The sequence below is a fragment of the Pelodiscus sinensis genome, chromosome 6, assembly GCF_049634645.1.
Source record: "Pelodiscus sinensis isolate JC-2024 chromosome 6, ASM4963464v1, whole genome shotgun sequence".
NCBI lineage: Eukaryota > Metazoa > Chordata > Testudines > Trionychidae > Pelodiscus > Pelodiscus sinensis.
Window position 1 is genome coordinate 15504498 of NC_134716.1, and position 24026 is coordinate 15528523.

The 24026-nt window shown below is 43.9% G+C and overlaps 1 protein-coding gene across 5 annotated transcripts in view; it reads right to left on the minus strand.

Moving 5' to 3' along the window:
* IFT74 (intraflagellar transport 74) overlaps nucleotides 1–24026 on the minus strand; it is a 123174-nt gene that overhangs the window by 91182 nt on the left and 7966 nt on the right. For all 5 annotated transcript variants that reach the window (XM_006127246.4, XM_006127245.4, XM_075931464.1 and 2 more), the window contains 6 exons: nucleotides 18865–19003; nucleotides 17740–17875; nucleotides 10937–10985; nucleotides 10183–10281; nucleotides 9125–9185; nucleotides 1634–1693 (listed from right to left, as the gene is read on the minus strand). In XM_006127246.4, coding sequence (XP_006127308.1) covers nucleotides 1634–1693; nucleotides 9125–9185; nucleotides 10183–10281; nucleotides 10937–10985; nucleotides 17740–17875; nucleotides 18865–18981 — 522 coding nt within the window. In that variant the 5' untranslated portion in view covers nucleotides 18982–19003. The remainder of the gene's footprint in view (nucleotides 1–1633; nucleotides 1694–9124; nucleotides 9186–10182; nucleotides 10282–10936; nucleotides 10986–17739; nucleotides 17876–18864; nucleotides 19004–24026) is intronic.

The following is a 24026-nucleotide window of genomic DNA, read 5'->3' on the forward strand; positions in this document are numbered from 1 at the left end:
GTAGACTTATGAAATCAAGAAAGAACTTCTAGGGAAAGCACAGGTGATACGTATTTACTTCTGAACACACCATAGACCCATTATTGCAATGGAATCTCTTGAAGAACAGAGTATGGAGGAGAATGAAGAACAAGTAAAAAGTATGTGGAATTTTACAAGGAAGACTGGTGCCTCGGATAGCCTCTCAAATGGGTTAGTTTTCTGTGCCTTCCATCAAAATAATGTGTGATATGTGTATGTACTTGAACATAAGCCCATTCGTTCATAAGCCAACCCTCCAAACTTACAGAAAAAAAATGTTAAAAGTCAATGACCTGTTTATAACCCAACATAGTCCCAGCTCCTCAGCGTCAGCGTGGGCTGAGGGACATGGTAGCTATAGGCGGACCCTTTCAGCTCCCATTAGATGCTGTTTGCTGTTCTCAGCCAGTGGAAGCTGAGAGACTCCATGCCTATAGCCAGCACATCCCTCAGCCTACACTGCTTCCTGTGGCTCCCACTGGCTAATGAGTCCCTGCCCACTGGTCTTCTATCTTGGCTGCATGTAGATCAGCCATACGGCCCGCCTTGCCCACCTGCCACTGCAACCCTAGTGGTGGCTGCAGGTACAGAGCCTATCAGCTCCCAAGGCTCAGGAAGCAGCATGGTCTGAGGGATATGTTGGCTACAGCACGAAGCTTCTCAGCTCCCAGCCAACAGGTTCTTTAGGTCACATTGCTTCCATCGGTTTGGGAAGTACTCTCATTCATAAGCCAACCCCTGCTCTTTACAGCAGGATTTTTTTTCCAAAAAAAGTTAGTTTATGAACGAGTATATATAGTATGTGAATACTGGTATTTTGGATGGGGAGACATCTTATCTTATGTCTCTTATCTTATAGAAACATCACAGGGTTTGAGTGTGATTCTAAGAGCAATTGAGTCACTGGCCAATATAGATATCCCAGCATTAGGATCAGAACAGCTGGATGAAAAGGTTTAAGTCAATCTTTTCAAAAGCTTTCAATAACTGTGGCTCAAAAGATGTTGGCTTAGGATGTCAACCACAGTATTTTAACAAAATGGATCTGGGATGCCAGGATACTACATTTAATATGCAGCATTTTCAGGGGATAGTCAAGATCTAAGTTTTATAAATGTACTTCCTTGGAAAGCAAGAAATAGGACTGGATTCACTGAAAACATATAAGAAACTCGAGATATTTCTTACATCAGAAACTTTTAATGTATTTATTTTTTTTAAAAACTATGAATCCTATTTATGGAAAACAATTATAAAGTGTTTGCTAAACTTTGAGACAACACAGAGTTTTTTTTGCTTTCATAAATCTATAACTAAGGCCTCAGTCCTCTAAACATTTATGTGCATGCTTAACATGCAGAAGCTGCTCCACTGACATTGTATGGGTCATAAACCTGCAAACTCTAGCATTACTCTAACATTACTCACGTGAACAACCCCATTACAGTAAAGAGGACTGTTTAGGTCAACAAAATCATGCGCATGTATAAATATTTGAAGGACTGAAACTGTTTTATATATATATATATATATATATATATATATATATATATATATATATATTAGTTTTGACTGTGTGTTTTATTAACATGGCAAATACTTATACTCTTACCATATTATAATCACTTATCACTTCTTCCATATCTGTATTGGTATTAAGTTTATCCACTAGCTGAAAAAATAAAAAAGCTCAGTTAATGCTCTGTTCTTTTTAATAACATTAAAGAGACATTATACAGAAATTTAGAAAACTCGTGGTTCACTCTTTGATAATGTTATAAAAGAGATGACTGATATTGTACTGAAAACAAAAATACCAGAAATGTTAATATACTACATGTAAACTTCATATTTAATAATTCTTACCTGTTTTGTATAACTGCAGAAAATAAACAATGTTAATATTACAGAATTGATACTGATTTCTCACATCCAAAATATATTTTCTTTTTTTTAATATTCTCTTTGGTTGTCCTCTCCTTTTAATAAAATTCTAAATATTGTGTTTCTAATGATTTTGTCATTTACTATGACAGAGAAAGAAATGCTAATTTTCAACTCCACTTCAAATTTGAAACAAAAAGTATCAGTCCAGTTAGCTTAATAATTTAACTATGACTATGAACACACTTCAGAATAATGCTTGTTAGTCAGTCAACTACTACTGCACAGCCAATATAAATGCTGTTTTTATGATTCTATGCAAACATAGGTTATTATTTGGGACATTTAAAAACAGTAAACTGGAGTATTAAATATAAAATTTGTCAAAACACATACTCTTTGCCCCACACAGAACAGCTATAAGGATTGCGACCTTAAAATATAAAAGGCATTGTAAATCCCATTGGAAAGATTTTCAAGTAACTAACATTTAAGATATGGGCAACTTGACATACTCCTTTTAAAGTTAAAATATTGTGATGCACATGTACAATAAACCTATAGATATATAAATGTACTGAAAGATAAAAAAATAACTTTTTCAGTTGGAAATATCAGTGTAGAGGTGATCAGATGTACAGAAGCAGAGTGCTGGCATGTAAACTTGAACAGGTTTAGAGGGGTTTGTTTTTGTTTTTTGGATAAAGGCTAGGGGAAAGCTGACAGGTACAGAGGAACACACAGTTTGGATAAAGACATCCCTTAAGGATGAATTCATTGAAAGTAGAACTCTACATCCAAGTAAACAGGATAGGAAAGAAGTTGATAAAGTATAGGTGGAATCTAGTCAGGAACAGTAAAATGTAAGAGTCTTTCATTTAAATACAACACTTAAAAGTAAGCAACTCAATACAGGCAGTCCCCGGGTTACGCGGATCCAACTTACGTCGGATCTCTACTTAAGAACGGGGCTTTTCTCGCCGCGGAGGACGCAGGTGGTGGGACTGCCAAGATATGCCGCGGTCCCGCCGCCCGCGTCCTCCGCGTCGAGAGAAACCGCTCCGCGTCGGATGCGGGCGGCGGGACCGCGACGCGTATCGGCGGTCCCGCCACCCGCGTCTCCCTGGTCTGCTGGGGGGGGGAGCGCATCTAGTGTACCCCCCCAGCAGACAAGGCTTTTCTCGCCGCGGAGGATGCGGGCGGCGGGACTGCCGAGACCCACCGCGGTCCCGCCGCCCCTGTCCTCCGCGGCCAGAAAAGCCTGGTCTGCTGGGGGGGGGGGGGGGGACCACAGCTAGTGCGCTCCCCACCCCAGGAGACCAGGCTTTTCTCGCCGCTGGTCAGTTTCAGCAGCGGCTGAATCAGGGCGCCTGGGGTAGAGCAGCTGGGGGGCTGCCGAGTTGGTCCTACCACGCCAAGGGACGGCGCTACCAGACCAACCCAGCAGCACTCCCGCTGCTCTGCCCCAGGCGTGTCCGATTCAGCCACTGCTGGTCAGTTTCAACAGCGGCTGAATCTGGACGCCTGGGACAGAGCAGCTGGGGCGCTGCCGGGTTGGTCCCTGCAGCGCCGCACCTCGGCGCCGCCGGGACCAACTTGGCAGCACCCAAGCTGCTCTACCCCAGGTGTCCCCAAGTCAGCTGCTGCTGAAACTGATCAGCGGCTGATTCCAGGAAACCCGGGGCAAAGCAGCTCTGCCTCAGGCTTCCTGTAGTCAGCCGCTGGTCAGTTTCAGCAGCGGCTGAATCAGGGACACCTGGGGTACAATATGTACCAGTTCCGACTTACATACAAATTCAACTTAAGAACAAACCTCCAGTCCCTATCTTGTACGTAACCCGGGGACTGCCTGTACTGACAAAGTGCAAGTACTTATACACAAATGTGAGATGTCTAAATACTAAGATGGGTAAAGAAGAGTGCCTGGCATTAAATGAGGCAAATGATATAATAAACATCACAGGAATTTGGTGGAATGAACAGAACACAGTAAGACCAGGGTACAAAAGGTATAGAAATGACAGAGCAAGTATTGGGGAATGGTGCTACAGGTGAAAAAGCCAGAGCCATAAATAACAAAAACCTTAAATTACCCAAAAACTTTAAAATACCCAAATTCTTATTGGGCAGTTGAGTCGGAACTTGACTAGTCACGTCTCTGCTTGCTGCCCCTATCAGAGTGAGGCAACAAGTGGTGGTTTGGGGGAAGCAGGCGCGAGCAGGTGCTGGGAGAGAGCCAGCTTTTAAGCCAGCTCACCCCAACACTGTCTCCCCGGGCACAGGGGAGGCAGAGGGCAGCAGGGAAACGGCACAAGCAAGGATTGAAACAGTCCCACTTGCACCGGTCCAACTGCTGTTCCTCTCCCATTGAAATGTACAAGAGCTGCCTGCGGCTCTTGTACATTTCAAAAGAAGAGAGGCAGAGGGAACCCACTGGCCTCTCCCTTTGAAACATACAGGAGCTGCCTGTGGCTCATGTATAACATGAACCCACCTTATCAACTAATTGAGTAGTTGATGGAGATTCCATCGACTACTCAATTATCTGATTAATCAAAATTTAATATCACTGCCTTAAATGAATCAAACTATACCACGGAACCTTGAAGGATAGAAAATCCATGCTTGAATTATAAGGGTATAGCAGTAGGAATATATTACCAGCTATGTGGCCAGGACAGTGATAGGGACTGTAAAATGCTCAGGGACATCAGAGAGGCTACCAAGGAAGAAAACAACAACGGGGGATTTTGACTATCTCCATAATAACTGGGAACATGTCACCTCAGGGATGCAGAGATAAAATTTCTAGAGATTATAAATGACTGTTTCTCAGAGCAGCATGGCCTGGATCTCATAAGACAAGAAGCAATTTGTGATTTAGACTTCAAAGTGACTGTGACGGGGAAGAAATCTCCCCGCATCCTTGACCCGCCGATCGCCGCCTGGTTGGCGGCGCCGGGGGTGGAATACCGGTGTTGTGGCGGTTGCTCCTTCGCTGCTGCGCAGGCTCACCTCAGGGCGTGCCCCGACAGCCGGAGCTGATCGTGGGTGGGGCGACATGTGGCTGGGGCAGGCTCCGGCGGCCCGGACATGAGCACGCCAAAAAGGGGCGGAGCCCCAGGAGGACGACGCCGGCGGGGGGATTTAAACCTGGCACTGGCAGAGAGGAGGGGGGAGAAGGGCTCTCCCCAGGGAGAGAGTTGCGGATGTGTCCCGGCGAGGGTAGGTGAGAGAGGGGGTCATCTCGTGAGGCAGAGCCCCAGCGGGTACGCCTGCTGCGGGGAGAGGAATTAGCCCAGGGAGGGCAAAGAGAGCCCATGGGCTGGCGCGTTACAGCAGGACGCCCGCCAGCTGGACCGGATCACAACTGAATCTGTGTCTCTAGGGCCCTGGGCTGGGGCCTGTGAGAGGGGGTGGGCCCAGACCCTCCTTTCCCCGCAGGACAAACTGGCAGCCGCATTACCCTACGTGAATAACGCCGTCGCGAGGCGTTCTGTAGGCAGAAGTCCGATGAGAGAGAGAGAGAGAGAGAGAGAGAGAGAGAGAGGACTCAGGGTGTGGTGGAGGGCACGGGAGTGCGGTGTAGAGAGGGACGTCTGAGGCGCCACGCCTGTTAGATGTTTACAGTGACGTACAGTATCTGGTGCAACAGTGGGAATATTGTTGCACTGTTTGATAAAAGCAACCATAATGTAATGAAATTTAACATCCTTGTTTGGCATAAAAGCCAAAGAAACCTACCTAAGTAGCACATACCTTCAAAAAGAGGAACTATACAAAAATGAAGGAAATTAAAACAAACACACACAAAGGTGAATGCCTGCAAATTGCAGATCCTATTTTAAAACACAATAATAGAAGCTCAAACTCAACATATATGCCAATTTTTTTTTTAAAAAAAAGCACCAAAAAGAGCAGCATAAAAAAGGTGTGTAGAGGCATATAGGACAATAAATGCTGCAAGTCAAGTGTATAAAAGTACATGTTAGACCAAGAAAGAATGTGATGAGAAACTCAAAAAATAACAGCAATTTAAAAACAGATCACTAGAAGCAGGAAGGTTGCCAAACAATCAGTGGGGTCTCTGGATGAATAAAGTACAGAAGAAAAACTCAAGGAAAAAAGCATGGTCATGCAGAGAGGCTAAATGAATTCTTTCCATCAGTCTTCATTGCAGAGGAGAGTCCCATAACTGAGCTATTCAAATGACAAATATGAGGAACTATCTATTGACTGAGGTGCCAAAAAAGGGCATTTTAGAACAAACTGATAAATTAAACAGTAAAAAGTCATGAAACTCAGCTGGAATTCACCCAAGAATTTGAGTTCCTAAGGAACTCAAATATACAACTGCAGAATTACTAACAGTATGTAATCTCTCTCAGAAATTAGACTCTGAACCAGATGACTGGAGAGTAGCTAATCATGCCAATTTTTAAAGAAGGCTCCAGAGATGATCCTGACAATTACAGGTTAGCAAGCCTATCTTCTGTACCAGGTAAACTACACTGAAGATCAGAATCATCACACACAAAAATAAGCATGCTGTGGAAGAACCGTCATGGCTCTTGTAAAGGAAATCATGCCTCAGAAATCTAATAGAAGTTCTATGGACCTCAATGAGAATGTGGACAAAGATTTAATTAGACTTTCAAAAAGCCTGTAAAAAAGTCCCTCACCAAAGTCTTTTTTACTAAAATAAGCAAGCATGGGAGAAGAGCATTGGTTCTCTCATGGACCAATACATAATTAAAAGACAGGAAACAAAGGGTCAAATAAATGGTTAATTATCACAATAGAAAGAGGTAAACACCAGTGTCCACAAATGATGTGTTGAACACCAGTACTGTTCAACATATTCATAAATAATCTGGAAAATGGGGTGAACAGTGAGATGGAACGATATACAGATGATTTCTTGCTGGTCTGGCACCACTGGGACCTGACTGGTCCCAAACGAGGGGATTTGCCAGACCAGGGAAGGTCCCTCCCTTTGTGGCTATGCTACTACCGGGCTAGGGCTCCAGCCGGTCCCCGCTGCTGCTGGGGCTCTCCCTGGTACTCTGGGGCTGGAGCGTCACAGCCAGAATTCTGTGGCAGGAGCGGAGGGATGGGGCTGGAGGTCCATGGCTTACCAGAGCTCTTTGGCTGCCACTAGAGTTCCCTGGCTAGTAGAACCAAAATGTGGCTGGAGTTCCGCAGCCAGGGACAGAACCAGAGCTGGGGCTTGAATTCCATGGCCATGGCAAGTCTAGAGCTCCGCACCATACCCCCCAACCTCCTTCCACCCACACACTCTGGGCTTCTGGCTGAGCTGCTGGTGCTCGTTACAGCGGTCCTGCTTCACTGCCAGTCCTCCTTCTACCTGGGCTCTGTGGTCCAGGAACATCCATGGTTCATGCTGGACCATGGATATTACCGTATCAGGAAGCCCCAATTAAGGGAAGTACAACCTGTACAAAATTACTCAAGACAATTAAGTCCAAATTAGATTGTGAAGAGTTACAAAGGGATCTCACAAAACTGAGTGACTGTGCAACAAAATGGCAGTTGAAATTTAATCTTGAAAAATGCTAAGTGCTAGACATTGGAAAACACAAAACAAAACTATACATACAAAATGAAGGGCTCCAAAGTAGCCGTTACCACTCAAGAAAGATTGTGGGTCATCAAGAACAGTTCTATGGAAATATTTGCTTAATGTGAAGCTGTAGCCAGAAAAAGCTAACAGAATGTTAGGAACCATTAGGAAAGAGATAGATAACATGTAAAATATCATAATGCCACTGTATAAATCCACGGTACTCCTGCACATTAAATACTGTTTGTAGTCCTGGTCACTCCATCTCAAAAAAGGTATACAGGCAGTCCCCGGGTTACGTACAAGATAGGGACTGTAGGTTTGTTCTTAAGTTGAATTTGTATGTAAGTCGGAACTGGTACATATTTTGGGGGGACGGGGAACTGGAGTTAGGTGGAAAAGACCCTGATTCTCATACAACTTCCTTATTCTAAGAAAAACACGTACTGTTTTGATATGAAGGTTTTTTTGGTTGATATTTTAATTAAAAATTGATCATATGTTTCAGTGTTTCATGCTATATCCAAATCTTCCTTTTGGGGTACCTGAAAGATCCCAGTTATTCATTTAATAGTCAGAATCTTTGTTTTTTATAACTAAAAAAAGTTTATTCAATGCATATTACTGTTCCAAATAGAATTTGCTACAGATGGTTCAGTGAAATGGGTATTAAGTGTAATCAATAGTCATTGGAGAGTACAGTGAAATATTGATACAATCAAAGCTGTTGTTGTATTCTGCTGAGCAGAAAATGGAAATCCCTTCCTGTGAAGTGTGTGTGTGAATTTATCCACAGGATTAATTTTAAAGAAAAATTCTGTGTTGGGAACAGGAGTTTAGCCACAGGTGGGTCCTCATTGTCCACTCACCCACTTTGCAACCAGACCCATCCCCTCAGGGCTTACCCTGCTCCGCTCCAGCCAGGGTGTGGGGTTGGGGCTTATCCCCTCTTCCCTTCTGTCCTGCTCCTCCCCATTCTTGCCCAGAGGCGGCGACAGTGGGGGAAGCACCCTGCACTAGCTGTGCTCCCCCCCCCGTTTGTAACTAGGGATCCAACGTAAGTCGGATTGATGTAACCCGGGGACTGCCTGTATTGGAATTAGAAAAGGTACAAAGCAGCCAAACAAAAATGATGAGAGGCACTGAAAAGCTGCCATATGAGGAGAGATTAAAAAGAATGGAACTATTAAACTTAGAAAACGGATGATTAAGGGGAGATTTGATAGAGGTCTATAAAATAATGAATACTCTGGAGAAAATGAATAGGGAAATATTATTCACCCCTTCACGAAACACAAGAAGTAAGGGTCACCCAATGAAATGAATCTGCAGCAGATTTAAAACAAACAAAAGGAAGTATTTCTTTAAACAGTCAACTTGTGAAACTTGTTACCAGGCAACATTGTGAAAACTAAAATTGTAACTGGGTTAAAAACATGCAAGTTAATGGAAGTTAGGCACATCAATGGCTATTAGCCAAGATAGAAACAACTAGCCAAGCATTTGTATTCACTTAAATAAGTGGATTAAAGCAATTTTAAACGGTAAATCTTTTAAATGGAGAAATGTCATTAAAATATACTGCAAGTATGTCCGCCATGCAAAAGAAATGGGGGAAAGCCAAGAATAGCATACCATATTGTAGTCTGCTAGTTGACCTTGAAATTCTTTGATTTCACCAGCTAAAATCTCTGCCCTATGTAAAAACAAAAATTCAAATTTATGAGATCGTTATACATAAAGCAAAATCAGAACAAGTATCCATTTTTAGTGTTCTGTAGGTTGCACAGTATTGACAGTCTAATATGATGTCTTGACAAGATATTTGGCTATGCCAGGGTTACTCAACACATAGCCACATGTGGCCTGCAGCCCATTTATTTGCGGCCCACGGTGTCGTTTGGGTTTACATGGGACTCAACATGCGGCTCGCGGGTGGGATCCTTTGAACATGGCCTCCACAGGGAATACGCTCCACAACAGTGAGGCATCTCCCAGGCAGGGTGAGCACTGAAAGACACAAGTGGATGGGCTGGCTGGAACAGACAGATACAGGCTGTCAGTGTCTCTAGCTCCTAGGGAGGAGCACCGGGGCATTGTGGGAAGTGCTGGCTGCTTAGCCTCGTGGGCAGAACCTGGAGTGGTGCTGACTGGCTGACACTGGCCATGTTTGGGTCTGGCACTGAGGCCGGCCAGCCCCACCTCCATCCCGTACGGAGCAATGGACTCCCATGTGAGGATGTCAGCCCTGCTGGGAATCCAGACACCTGTCTTTTTTTGCCTCTTGCATCTGGCCTGACTAGCCCAGCTCCTGGCCTGCCGCAGGTTGGAGTGCTCTGGCTTGGAAACTTTTCTTTTTACAGTAAAATCACTCCAGGAAACACACACCCTGAAGCTTCAAGCTGGTATGCAATTTTCTTTTTAATAAGAAGCATTAAAAATGGCAACAAAGACGACATGCTTGTTGGATAAACACAGGGTTTTCAACCTTGTTTGGGAGATGGAATTCGCTTTTGCAGAGATAAATGGAAATGGAGATAAGTGTGAAAGACACTATTTGCATATATATTTGCACATATATGCAACCACACTTAAGCTGTGGCCCTCGGCATGTGCTGAGAGTATCATTGTGGCCCCTGAAGTTGAGGAGCCCTGGACTATGCTAACATTGCATTAACTGCAATATGACTCACCTCTTTTCATATGAAAGATAGACAGAATTCTCCTGGTTATACATTTCTATTTCTTTTTGAAGCTTATTTATTTCTGTTGTGAGTTCACTTATTTTGCTTCTACAGAAAAGAAAATTAAAAAGTTACTTGTATGTTTAAAATTTACTAAAATACTGTAGGATACAGTTTATACTATATCATAAATGTGTATGTATTCAAGGTATCTCTCGTATTACAGGATGTCTCAAAAAACTCTAACAGCAGCTGAAGCAATAAAAATGGGGTTCTTTAAAAAAACCTCTTAAAAAGTTATAAAGCATTGTACTAGGATAGCGTAACTTTTTTTATTTCAATTTTCTCCCCTTTTATGTAACTGCAAAGTAGAGTTGTTCCAACAGAACAATCCTACTTCATAACATGGGCTCACTCAATATGTAAGAGGATAGGATTTAGAAGTGTCCAACCAACACAGAAATTGGACTAAACATGACAAAGTGTTATATAAGATACTTAGGGGAATAGTGAAAAATAATGTTAATTTAGCAAATTTATTCCTGGAAATATAGTTGAAAGATACACCAGGACAGAGTATCCAGAGGCGACCCTGTACAGCTTTATAATGGGGAGAATTTCTCATAAGTGAACAGCCAACCTAATCCACACTAATGAACATGGCTACTCCTAGATTTATGCTGTTATATTTTATCACTTGGTATGGGTGTAGGGAGGGAGAAAACAACCATGCTACAATTTAAAAGTGCTGTCGTTTACATACCTAAGAAGTCCAAGATAATAGGATTTATCCATAATCTGTCTCTGAGGACCTAACAAAGGACAAGTAACATTTTATCATAAGAGAATGTTTTAATGAGACAAACTAAGTTCACAAAAGGACCAGCTGAAGTAATACTCCAAAAACAGAACCAACACCCTCAGAATGTCCTCATAGAGCTTTTATACAATAAATACAACTGAAAGCGGAGATGTATTTTACTTTTGGTGGAGATTTAGATTACCTAAGCAATGGACAGTTTCTGAGATTAACGTTCATAAAGGGTGAAATCATCCAAAAATGAGACAGGATTCAGAAATCTAGCCTTTAGATTTGGTTCCTCAGTGCTGCTCCAGCCTCCCAAGCTCTGACTTTCCCAGCAAGTTTATATTGGCCCAGCCACATCATCAGGTTGAATGAGTCCTTCAGAAACGAAAACCAAACAACTCCCCACCACCACAGAATATCCCCGCCCTGAGCTGCATCTCTTTTCACTCTTTGTATGAAGCTGAAAGTCACCACGAGATGCATCACATTCATTCTCCCAGTTCTACTGGATAAACATCATAGCACATAAAGAAACAGATTCGCTGCACAGCCTAAACAAGAGATTGCATATGAATTAGCAGGATCTCTGTCAAACAATTTACTGTAAGACTAGATTCTATTTACCTTCTCTTTCTTTTACACCTGTGCCATGATGATTCTAGGATAGGGGTGGGCAATAATTTTTGATGGGGGGCCACTCCAAGAATTTGGAAAGTGGTCAAGGGCTGCACTCTTTCATATTAATGGAGAAGGTAAACGATCTGGCATGGAGATTGGGTGCAGAAAGGAGCTGGGGGGTAAAGAATTGGGGTGCAGGAGGGAGTGTGGTGTCTGGTAGGGAGTTTGGGTGAAGAAGGGGGTACACAGATTTGGGTACTGACATACAGCGGGAAGGAGTTGTGATCTGGAGGAGAGTATTGAGTGCAGAGTCTGGGAGGCGGTATGGGTGCAGGAGGAGGGCAGAGGTTTGGTTTATGTGGGGTAGGAGAGCAGGAGTGGGGGGGCAAAGGGTTGGTGGGAGGGAGGAGCTGGGGTGTCACAGGCACAGGCTCTGGTCTGGAGACTTACCTGGGTGACTCTGTCAGCAGCCCAGCCCAGCCCAGCCCAGCCCAGCCCAGCCTGCAGGGGCCATGTGTTTCTCTGAATAGCTATGAGCCTGAAGGGAGAAGTGATAATTCGATGGCTGCTGTGCTTCAAACAATCAGCTCCCATTGGCCAGCAACTGGCCAGTGGGATTTTGCTGGGGGCAGAAGCACAATTTGATTACAATTATATAAACATTTCTTGTAAAGTATTTAAATGGTGTTCTACAGTGCTAGAAAGAGGCTCAATCTATGTTTTCTTTTAACATTAATTTTTCAAATTTCTCCCAAGATCGTGAACACTATAAGGAATTCTTTAGTGAGATCAGGGGAGAGAAGCTTGTAGAAACTGGTGTTAGTGAGTTGCCTTCTGTTCATAATCTGTTCTTTCATGATGACTACAGTGCCCCCTTTGTCAGTCTTTTTGATTGTTAGAATTGTTTTTGAGACTGCAAATAGCATTACGTTCTGCATGACTGAGGTTATATTCTATTGTTAGCCCATGCACGTTTGCAGAAGCAATCAATGTAGAAGTCAAGACTCTTGTTGCGACCATTAGTAGGGGTCCACATAGAAGACTTTCTCTTGTGGGATTGGCGGGAGGAGGAAGGAAGGGAGAGGAGGTATAGAATCATAGAGCTGGAAGGAGGTCATCAAGAATCATAAAGCTGGAAAGAGGTCAGAAGGTCATCAAGTCCAGCCTCCTGCCCAAGGCTAGACCAATCCCAACTAAATCAACCCATCCAGGGCTTTGTCAAGCCAAGACTTAAAAAGCTCTAGGGATGGAGATTCCACCACCTCCCTAGGTAATCCATTCCAGTGCTTCACCACCCTCCTAGTGAAATAGCCTTTCCTAATATCCAACCTAGACTTCTTCCACTGTAACTTGAGACCATTGCTCCTTGTTCTGCCATCTGTCACTATTGTGAACAGCCTTTCTCCATCCTTTCTGGATACTCCCTTCAGGAAGCTGAAGGCTGCTATCAAATCCCCCCTCATTCTTCTCTTCTGCAGACTAAACAAACCCAAATCCACCAGTCTCTCCTCATAGGTCATATGCTCCAGCACCCTAATCATTTTGGTCGCCCTCCGCTGGACCCTCTCCAATGCATCCACATGCTTCCTGTAATTGGGGGCCCAGAACTGGACACAATACTCCAGATGTGGCCTCACCAGAGTCGAGTAAAGAGGAATAATCACATCTCTGGATCGACTAGCAATGCTCCTCTTAATGCAACCGAGTATGCCATTAGCCTTGCTGGCGACAAGGGCACACTGTTAACTCATGTCCAGCTTCTCATCCCCTGTAACCTCCAGATCCTGTTCTGCTGAACTCCTACTTAGCCATTCGGTCCCCAGCCTGTAACAGTGCTTGGGATTCTTCCGTCCCAAGTGCAGGACTCTACACTTGTCCTTGTTGAACCTCATCAGATTTCTTGTGGCCCAATCTTCTAATCTGTCCAGGTCACTCTGGACCCTATCCCTGCCCTCCACTGTATCTACCTTTCCCCCTAGCTTAGTGTCATCTGCAAACTTGCTGAGGGTGCAATCCATCCTCTCATCCAGGTTATTAATAAAGATGCTGAACAAAACCAGTCCAAGAACAGATCCTTGGGGCACTCTACTAGAAACCAACCGCTGACATGACATCGAGCCATTGATCACTACCCGTTGGGTCCAATAGTCTAGCCAGGTTTCTATCCATCTTACGGTACATTTATCCCGTCCATATTCCCTTAACTTGCTGGCAAGAATATTGTAGGAGATCGTATCAAAAGCTTTTCTAAACTCAAGGTATATCACATCCACTGACTTTCCCATACTTACAGAGCCAGTTACCTCATCATAGAAGCTAATCAGATTGGTCAGGCACGACTTCCCTTGGTGAATCCATATTGACTATTCTGGATCACTTTCCCCTCTTCCAAGTGCTTCAAAATGGATTCCTTGAGGATGCCCTCCATGATTTTTCTGGGGACTGAGGTAAGGCTGACTGGTCTGTAGTTCCCTGGATTGTCCTCCTTTCCTTTTTTAAAGATGGGGACTACATTTGCCTTTTCCCAATCATCTAGGATCGCTCCCAATCTCCATGAGTTTTCCAAGATAATGGCTAAAGGTTCCGCAATGATATTTGCAAACTCCCTCAGTACCCTCGGATGCATTAAATCCGGGCCCATGGATTTGTGTATGTTTAGTTTTTCTAAATAGTTCCCAACTTGTTCTTTTCCCACCAAGGGCTATCTACTTCATTTGTCTGGGAGCTGACCTTGTCCATGAAGTCAGAGGCAAAGAAAGCATTGAGTAATTCAGCGTTTCCCACATCATCTGTCACTAGGTCACCTCCGTCATCCAGTAAGGGCCCCACACCCTCTCCGATGACCCTTTTATTGCTAATATGCCCGTAGAAATCTTTCTTGTTATTCTTCACATCCCTTTGCAAGCTGCAATTCCAATTGTGCTTTTGCCTTCCTGATAACTCCCCTGCATTCTCGAGCAGTATATTTATACTCCTCCCTAGTCATCTGTCCCAGTTTCCACTTCTTGTAAGCTTCCTTTTTGTGTTTAAGCTCACCAAGGATATCCCCAGGCTACCATCTTTCTAACTGTACAAGCCCAAACACCCTTGCCCTGCCTCCTGCCCTTAACCGTTACCTGAGGCTCTGCCCCTTTACCTTTTCTAAGCCCCACCACAGCTCACGCTATCTCCTCTCCCTCCATTGCTCACTCTCCCCAAACCTCATTCACTTTCAGCAGTCTGGTCATTGGGCTGGGATGGGGGAAGGGCTGAAGACTCTATTTGGGAGCGTGTGCTCTAGCATGGGTCCAAAGAACAGAGGTTTCGATTCAGGAGGGGGCTACAGGCTGGCGCTGAGGGGTCTAGAGTGCAGAAGGAGGCTCAGAGCTGGGGCAGGAGTCTGAAGTGTAGGGGGTTGAAAGGTGTGGGCTCCAGCCAGGTGGTACTTATTTTGAGCAGTTCTCAGAAGCATCTGGCATGTCTGATTCCTAGGATCAAGGGTAGCCAGGTAGCTCTGAAGGTTGCTCCTGCCTGCAGACAATGTCCCCACAGCTTCTGCTGACGACAGTCCCAGCCAATGGCAGTAGTGTAATCAGTGCTCAGGGTGGGGGCAGCACATGGAAAGCGCCCCCCATCCCTACTGAAACATTGCTGGCTGTTCCCCTTCATCATGGAGTGAGGGGAAAGGGAACAGTTTACTGTATTCCTCACTCTGGCTGGGGAGTGCAGGAAGCAAATAAACCTGATCCTGCTCCAGCTAGGGGACATGTACTTCTCCCCTGGATGTGCCTGCTAGAGCTGCAGTGGCCATGGACAGATGCTTCTCACCTGGCCCCAAGCTGCTATCATGACAGAGGGCTGGGGTTGTCCTCTATCCCCAGGCAGCCTGCATACTGAACCCCTTATCCCACCCCAGAACAATGACTTAAATAGAAACAAAACTTATTTGAGCTAAGATCCCCAAGCAATATCAGTTAAATCTTCTAGTAAGGAAGTCTAAGATACAATATATATATTTTCTAAGTCCTCATATCATGTCCTTAATTGTTATGTGGTATTCATCCTGTAGCTGAGGGACAAAACTTATCAATTACAGCAGTGTAAATTCAGAGTGCATAAAGAACAGCCATACTGGGTCAGACCAAAGGTCCATCTAGCCCAGTGTCCTGTCTGCTGACAGTGGCCAATACCAGATGCACCAGAGGAAAGGAATACAATAGGTAATCTTCATTTGATGCCCCTCCTGTCACCCATTTACAGATAAACAGAAGCTAGGGACACCATTCCTACTCATCTTGGCTAACTGATGGACCTATGTAGCTCTTTTCTGAACCCTCTTAAAGTCCCTGTCTTCAATGTATCCTATAGCAAGGAGTTCTAGAGGTTGACTGTGTGCTGAGCAAAGAAAAAGCTTCTTTTGTTTGTTTTAAACTTGCTGCCTATTAATTTCATTTGAGGACCTCTCATTCTTATATTGTGGGACTAAGTAAATAACTTTTCTTTATTCACTTTTTCCACACCAGTCATGATTTTATAGACTTCTACCATATTCCCCCTTAGTCTCCTCTTTTCTAAGCTAAAAAGTCCAAGTCTTTTAAACCTCTTTTCATATGGGACCCGTTCCAAACCCCCAATAATTTTTGTTGCCCCTTCCTGAACTTTTTCCAATGCTAATATATCTTTTTTGAGATGAGGTGACCACATTTGTACGCAGTATTCAAAATGTCAGCATGCCATTATTTTATATAGAGGCAATAAGATATTCTCTGTCTTATTCTCTATCCCTTTTTAAATTATTCTTAACATTCTATTTGCTTTTTTGACTGCTGCTGCACACTGAGTGGATGTTTTCAGAGAACCATCCACGGTGATTCCAAGATCTCTCTCTCGAGTAGTTATAGCTAAATTAGTCCCCATCATATTGTATATACAGTTGGGATTATTTTTTCCAATGGGCATTACTTTACATTTATCAACATTAAATTTGATTTGCCATTTTGTAGGCCAATCACTTAGTTTGGTGAGATCTTTTTGAAGCTCTTCAAAGTCTGCTTTGGTCTTAACTACCTTGAATAGTTTGGTATCATCTGCAAATTTTGCCACCTCACTGTTTACCTCTTTCTCTAGATCCATAAGCCTAACTGATTCACTTTGAAATTTCACCAAGTTAACTGAAAAAAGAATTTTCTAAAAGGAGTGATGAAAGCACATGGCAACTCATTAATTCACTATGTAATCCTGTCTCATTTAATACAGAAAACCAAAGTGGCTGGCTGACATGATTGCTGGGCCTTTGGACAATGTGGGGGGTGCGGCTCTTGCTCCTGGATAAGATGGTGACTTTGGGGGGGGGGGGGGGGGGAAGAGGTGGAGGAGAAATAGCCAGTCCCTAGTGCGGCTCCCTCCACCGGCCCGCTGAACTGCTCAGAGTGCACAGCCTGGGACTTTGGAGTGCACTGTGTAGTGCTCCCATGGCAATTTAAAGGGCCCTGAGCTCCAACCACCGCTGCTGCCACAGTAACAGTGGCTGGCAGCGTCGGGTCCTTCAGAATCACCAGGATCCAGGGCAATTGCCACCTTTGCCCTCCCCTGTCGGTGGGCTTGCACAAAACACACACTCGCATAATCAGAATGTATCAAAGCACTAGCACAAGAAGCAGATTTTCAAATGCTTCACTTTGCAACCTAAATTTTCTCTCTCAAAACCACAGACATTCTACCCAGAAATTGGGCTGAGGAAAAAAATGATAAAACAGGAGGCTGGTTCATTTGCACCTTTGTCCCATTCAATATGCATATTAGTAGATCATATAAAATAAAATTCCAAATTCCACATGAACATCAAACTTTCTATAGAAACAGGCAAGGCACATCCATCCAGACAGAAAATTCCTTTCAACTAATTCACTTATGCTTGCCTGATGTGGAAAGAACAGTTAGACTGTTATTCAAATATATGCACAACAAACCATATTTTTAACCCCCCGTACATTCTGCCAGAACCTCCCAAGGGCCTCTAAAAGCATGCCTGGCCCAGTGACTCTCTCAGTGCCATATTTCAAGTTTCTGTCCCAGACTAGAGGCACTAAAACCCCTCGGTCATCCACTTTCCCCATATTGTATTGACAGCGGTTAGGATACTTCTTCATATATTAAAATACCTTTCACTCCAGTTTTCATTCCGCTTAATCCTTGTTGTGTCACTGGACGGTCTGCAACTTTAATCTGAGATGACAACACCCCTCCAGTACCTATTAGACCACCACGAGTACCAGGTCGTGATGTACCAGGAATCATCTAGACAAGGACAACAGAATAATAAATCACTCGTTATGCAGCTGTTAGGAATATTTTTCATGAAGCATTAGATCTTTAGCAATAGTTTTCTTGTAGATAAGGTATACCAAAAAATTTAGAATATAAATACTGTATTATCAAAACTAAACCTAAATTATATAATACAGACATCTTTTTAGATTTGTTTTTGAGATGCAAGACTATTTTATGTATATTCTTGACATTGTTTTTCTCCCTGACCTTTGTACTCTCCCCAAATAGTACTATAAATCTCAGGTTTCTATTTATAAAGTGAGACTTATGTTTTTCTCCAATCTCATGCCTCACATATAACACTTGCATTTACAGAAATTGCCTACCCTTTATTAGAATCTAATTTCAACCTAGGTATAGGCTAAAACTAGCCTACTGGCTACTGAAAAATACATACATTAAGGAAAGTAATTTTTTGCTCCTCCAATGTTACTAGTTTGGTTTGAGAGGAGAGATTGTTAGGGAAGAGCCAAGTCTTTCTAACCATGGGTTGTACTGAGAAAGTCCAAGCCTGTTTGATCAGTCCCAAAGCGTATCAGCAGATGCTTTGTGACTTCAGCAAAATGGATTTTGCTCCTTTGAGGGTACCCAGATGCTGGCAGCATTAAGCTTATATATCTAGTGATCTTTAAAATACTATGGGTCTTGGCCTTTGCCTGCCATACCAGAATAAGACCACCAGAGGCAATGGGAAGACAATGTAAACTACTCCCTAGACATGAAGAAAATCATATGGAAAGCAACTGACAGAGTAACTTGACACCTCTGCAATATACCATAGTTTGAAAACCCATGCAGTAGACAAATATTCTTGGAATAAAGAAAGAAATAGGAAGCACCAAAAATTATACAAACTGCTGTGCAGTTAGAATTATTGTGGTCACCAGATGCTTCATGATAAAAAAAAAATCAGGATAAAATCTAAACATTCAAAACATTAAATCATTTTAACACACCCCTGTTCCCACTCTGGCAGCTGATGGAGTCCGTAACAAGGATGAAGAAGGCCTGGTTGTCAGCCCCACACCTCTTGAAGCAGGACGGGCTGTAGGTGGCTTGTGATTGCTAGCCATTTTCTTTATTTTAAACTTCTCCCTGGAAAGAAACATATTAAGTTAACGTCCTGTAATTATAACTGATCCTTCATTAGTACAGATCCATTACATTACTAAAGGAGCCTGTTATGTGTTGGGGAAGAACCAGAAGGAATTGGAAAGTTGAGGAGTGTGAGGAACATGTTGCAGATATAAGGTGGTACAGTGGAATATAGGAACTATAAATGATGGGCAATGCTGGAGGGAGTAATGGGTATATATGGAGCACCGTGGAAACACTAAAAATACGTAGGTAGGTGGGGAGTATAAGGAGTAGCACAGGGGATGAGGGAGAAATGCACAGAGTGGCAGGAAGTACAAGGGATAATACTGTAGCTCATATGGATATAGTTAGATTACTAGGAAGATGGGTGGGTAGTTGGGAGTAGCACAGGGAGGATGGGGATATTGGATGCTTGGGTTGTGAGGGGGTTAACTGGTGTGTGTGGGAGATTGGAGAGTGGATGAGTTATGGGAACTGTTAACTGTACTGGGGTGTCACTGGGGAAGATGAGGTACTTAGGCTGAGAAGGGAATATAGGATGACACTGGGGAATGTGAGGGAATACAAGGTGGCCTCGGGGATACCATGAAGATGCCAGAGATTTTAGAGGTTGCTGGGAGGCACTAAGAGCTGAGGGGCCTGTTAAGGAATATTAGAAGTGACACAGGGACTGTTGGGGTAGGAGATGTGGCTAGGATAGAGACTGTTAGGAAGCACTAGAGGAAGAACTGGGGAACTGTGGGAGAATACTGTGATGGTATACTAGAATGGGACTGGAATACTAGAGTGGGACAGGGAACAGGAGCTATAACAGGCAGTTCTAGGGATTTTAGGAATGGAGCTGATGGGTGGAAGACACTACAGGGGTGGCTGGGAGTTTGAAACAGCATTGCAGAGGCACTGGATGACTATAGAGGGACACTGAGGCCTGGTCTACACTAGGAGTTTAGATCGAATTTAGTCGCATAAGGACCATTTTCTAAACAATAAGTCCACACTACCAAGCCTGTTCTGTCGACTTTAAGGGCTGCTAAAATCGATTTCAGTACGCCTGCTTTTCACAAGGAGTAATGCTAAATTTAACCTTACACAGTCCACTTTACGGTAGTGTAGATGCAGGGATGTGAAAGTCGCTGTTCTTGGCATCTGGGAGGCATCCCACAATGCCCCACTGTGACCACGCTGGTCAGGACTTGCAACTCTATTGTTCTACATGTGAACATGAAAAGCCCCAAGAAACTTTGAATTTCACTTCCTGATGGATAGCGTGGTGAGCACACCTCAGAGTAAGCACCAAAATAGAGCAGCACACCTTGTCATGTGTTCAAGTTCCATAACCTCCAGTTCCTATGGATGCAAATGAGCAGCAGCATGGAGTGTGAAGGAGACCTTGGAGCTCATTGATGCATGAAGAGAGGAATCTATACTCAGAGAGCTCTGAACCAGAAAATTAAATCATAGAATACTAGGAATGGAAGGGACCTCGAGAGGTCATCGAGTCCAGACCCCTGCCCTCATGTCAGGACCCAGTACTTTCTAGACCATCCCAGATAGACATTTATCTAACCTACTGTTAAATATCTCCAGAGATGGAGATTCCACAACCTCCCTAGGCAATTTATTCCAGTGTTTAACCATTCTGACAGTTAGGAAGTTTTTCCTAATGTCCAACGTAAACCAACCTTGCTGAAGTTTAAGCCCATTGCTTCTTGTTCTATCCTCAGAGGCAGAAAGAACAATTTTTCTCCCTCCTCCTTGTGACACCCTTTTAGATACCTGAAAACCGCTATCACGTCCCCTCTCAGTCGTCTCTTTTCCAAACTAAGCAAGCCCAAGTCTTTCAGCCTTCCTTCAAAGGTGATGTTCTCTAGCCGTTTAATCATTATTGTTGCTCTTCTCTGGACCGTCTCCAATTTCTCCACATCTTTCTTGAAATGTGGTGCCAAGAACTGGACACAATACTCCAACTGAGGCCTAATCAGCGCAGAATAGAGTGGAAGAATGACTTTTCGTGTCTTACTTACAACACACCTGTTAATGCATCCTAAAATCATGTCTGCTTTTTTTTACAACAGCGTCACACTGTTGAGTCATATTTAGCTTGTGGTTCACTATGACCCCTAGAATCCTTTCTGAAGTACTCCTTCCTAGGCAGTCGCTTCCCATTCTGTATGAGCGAGACTGATTGTTCCTAAGTGAAGCACTTAGCCTTTGTCCTTATTAAACTTCATCCTGTTTACCTCAGACCATTTCCCCAATTTGTTCAGATCATTATGAATTATGACCCTATCCACTAAAGCAGTTGCAACCCCTCCCAGCTTCATATCATCTGCAAACTTAATAAGTTAATCATTGATGAAGATATTGAACAGAACCGGTCCCAAAACAGACTCCATGAGGAACCCCACTTATTATACCTTTCCAGCAGCATTGTGAATCATAACTACTCTCTGAGAACAGTTATCCAGCCAGTTCACAGAATCATAGAACTGGAAGAGACCTTAGATGGCCATCAAGTCCAACCCCCTGCCAAACACAGGACCAATCCCAATTAAATCAACCCAGCCATGGCTTTGTCAAGCCAAGGTTTAAACACCTCTAGGGATGGAGACCCCACTACTTCCCTAGATAACCCATTCCAGTGCTTCACCACACTCCTACTGAAATAGTTTTTCCTAATATCCAACCTAGATCTCTCCCACTGTAACTTGAGACCATCGTTCCTTGTTCTGCCATCCATTACTACTGTGAACAGCCTCTCTCCAGCCTCTTTCGAACCTCCCTTCAGGAAGCTGAAGGCTGCTATCAAATCCCCCCTTATTCTTCTCTTCTGCAGACTAAACAAACCCAAATCCACCAGTCTCTCCTCATAGGTCATATGCTCCAGCACCCTAATCATTTTGGTCGCCCTCCGCTGGACCCTCTCCAATGCATCCACATGCTTCCTGTAATTGGGGGCCCAGAACTGGACACAATACTCTAGATGTGGCCTCACCAGAGTCGAGTAAAGAGGAATAATCACATCTCTGGATCGACTGGAAATGCTCCTCTTAATGCAACCGAGTATGCCATTAGCCTTGCTGGCGACAAGGGCACACTGTTAACTCATGTCCAGCTTCTCATCCACTGTAACCTCCAGATCCTGTTCTGCTGAACTCCTACTTAGCCATTCGGTCCCCAGCCTGTAACAGTGCTTGGGATTCTTCCGTCCCAAGTGCAGGACTCTACACTTGTCCTTGTTGAACCTCATCAGATTTCTTGTGGCCCAATCCTCCAATTTGTCTAAGTCACTCTGGACTCTATCCCTTCCCTCCAGTGTATCTACCTCTCCCCCTAGCTTAGTGTCATCTGCAAACTTGCTAAGGGTGCAATCCATCCCCTCATCCAGGTCATTAATAAAGATGTTGAACAAAACCGGTCCCAGAACCGAACGTTGGGGCAGTCCACTAGAAATTGACTGCCATCCTGACATCGAGTCATTGATCACTACCTGTTGGGCTCGCCCTTCCAGCCAGCTTTCTATCCATCTTACTGTCCATTTATCCAATCCACATCCCCTTAACTTTCCGGCAAGAACGTTGTTGGAGACTGTATGAAAAGCCTTGCTAAAGTCAAGGTATATAACATCCACTGACTTCCCCATATCCAGAGAGCCAGTTACCTCATCATAGAAGCTAATCAGATTGGTCAGGCACGACTTGCCCTTCCTGAATCCATGCTGATTATTCTTGATCACCTTCCCCATTTCCAAGTGCTTCCAAATGGATTCCTTGAGGATCCCCTTTATGATTTTTCAAGGAATGAGGTAAGACTGACTGGTCTATAGTTCCCTGGATCATCCTTCTTCCCTTTCTTAAAGATGGGGACTACATTTGCCTTTTTCCAAATCATCCGGGATCTCTCCCAATTTCCATGAGTTTTCCAAGATAATGGCCAAAGGCTCCTCAATGATGTTTGCCAACTCCTTCAGTACCCTCAGATGTATTAAGTCTGGACCCATGGATTTATGTACGTTTAGCTTTTCTAAATAGTTCCTAACCTGTTCTTTTCCCACCAAGGGCTATCCACCTCCTTCCCATACTGCGTTGCCTAGTGCATTTGTCTGGGAGCTGACCTTGTCCGTGAAGACAGAGGCAAAGAAAGCATTAAGTACTTCAGCTTTCCCCACATCATCTGTCACTAGGTTACTGCCCTCATTGAGTAGAGGCCCCTCACCCTCTCTGATCACCTTCTTCTTGCTAACATGCCTGTAGAAACCTTTGTTGTTATCCTTCACATCCCTTGCAAGTTGCAATTACAATTGTGCGTTCACCTTCCTGATAATTCCCCTGTATTCTCGAGCTATACATTTATACCCCTCCATAGTCATCTCTCCAAGTTTCCACCTTTTGTAAACTCCCTTTTTGTGCTTAAATTCTCCAGGGATTTCCAAGGTGAGCCAATCCGGTCTCCTACCATATTTGCTTCTTTTGCTATCCATTGGAATGGTTTCTTTCTGTGCTTTCAATACAGCTTCTTTAAAATACTGCCAGCTCTCCTGGGCTCCTTTCCCCTTCATGTTATCATCCCAGGGGATTCTGCCCATCAGGTCTCTGAGGGAGTCGAAGTCTTTTTTTCTGAAGTTCAAGGTATGTATTTTACTACTCTCTTTTCTTCCTTTCGTCAGGATCCTGAAATCTACCATCTCGTGATCCCTGCTTCCCAGGTTGTCACCCACCTCCACTTCCCCTATTAGCTCCTCCCTGTTTGTGAGCAGTAGGTCAAGCTGCGCACAGCCTCTGGTCGGATCCTGCAGCACTTGTACCAAGAAGTTACCCCAACATTCTTCAAAAACTTCCTGGATTGTCTGTGTACTGCAGTATTGGTCTGCCAACAGATATCAGGGTGATTAAAGTCCCCCATGAAAACCAGAGCCTGTGATCTGGAAACTTCTCTCAGTTGCCCACAGAAAGCCTCATCTACCTCATCCACCTGATTCGGTAGTCTGTAGCAGATACCAACCACATCACTGCTGTTGCTT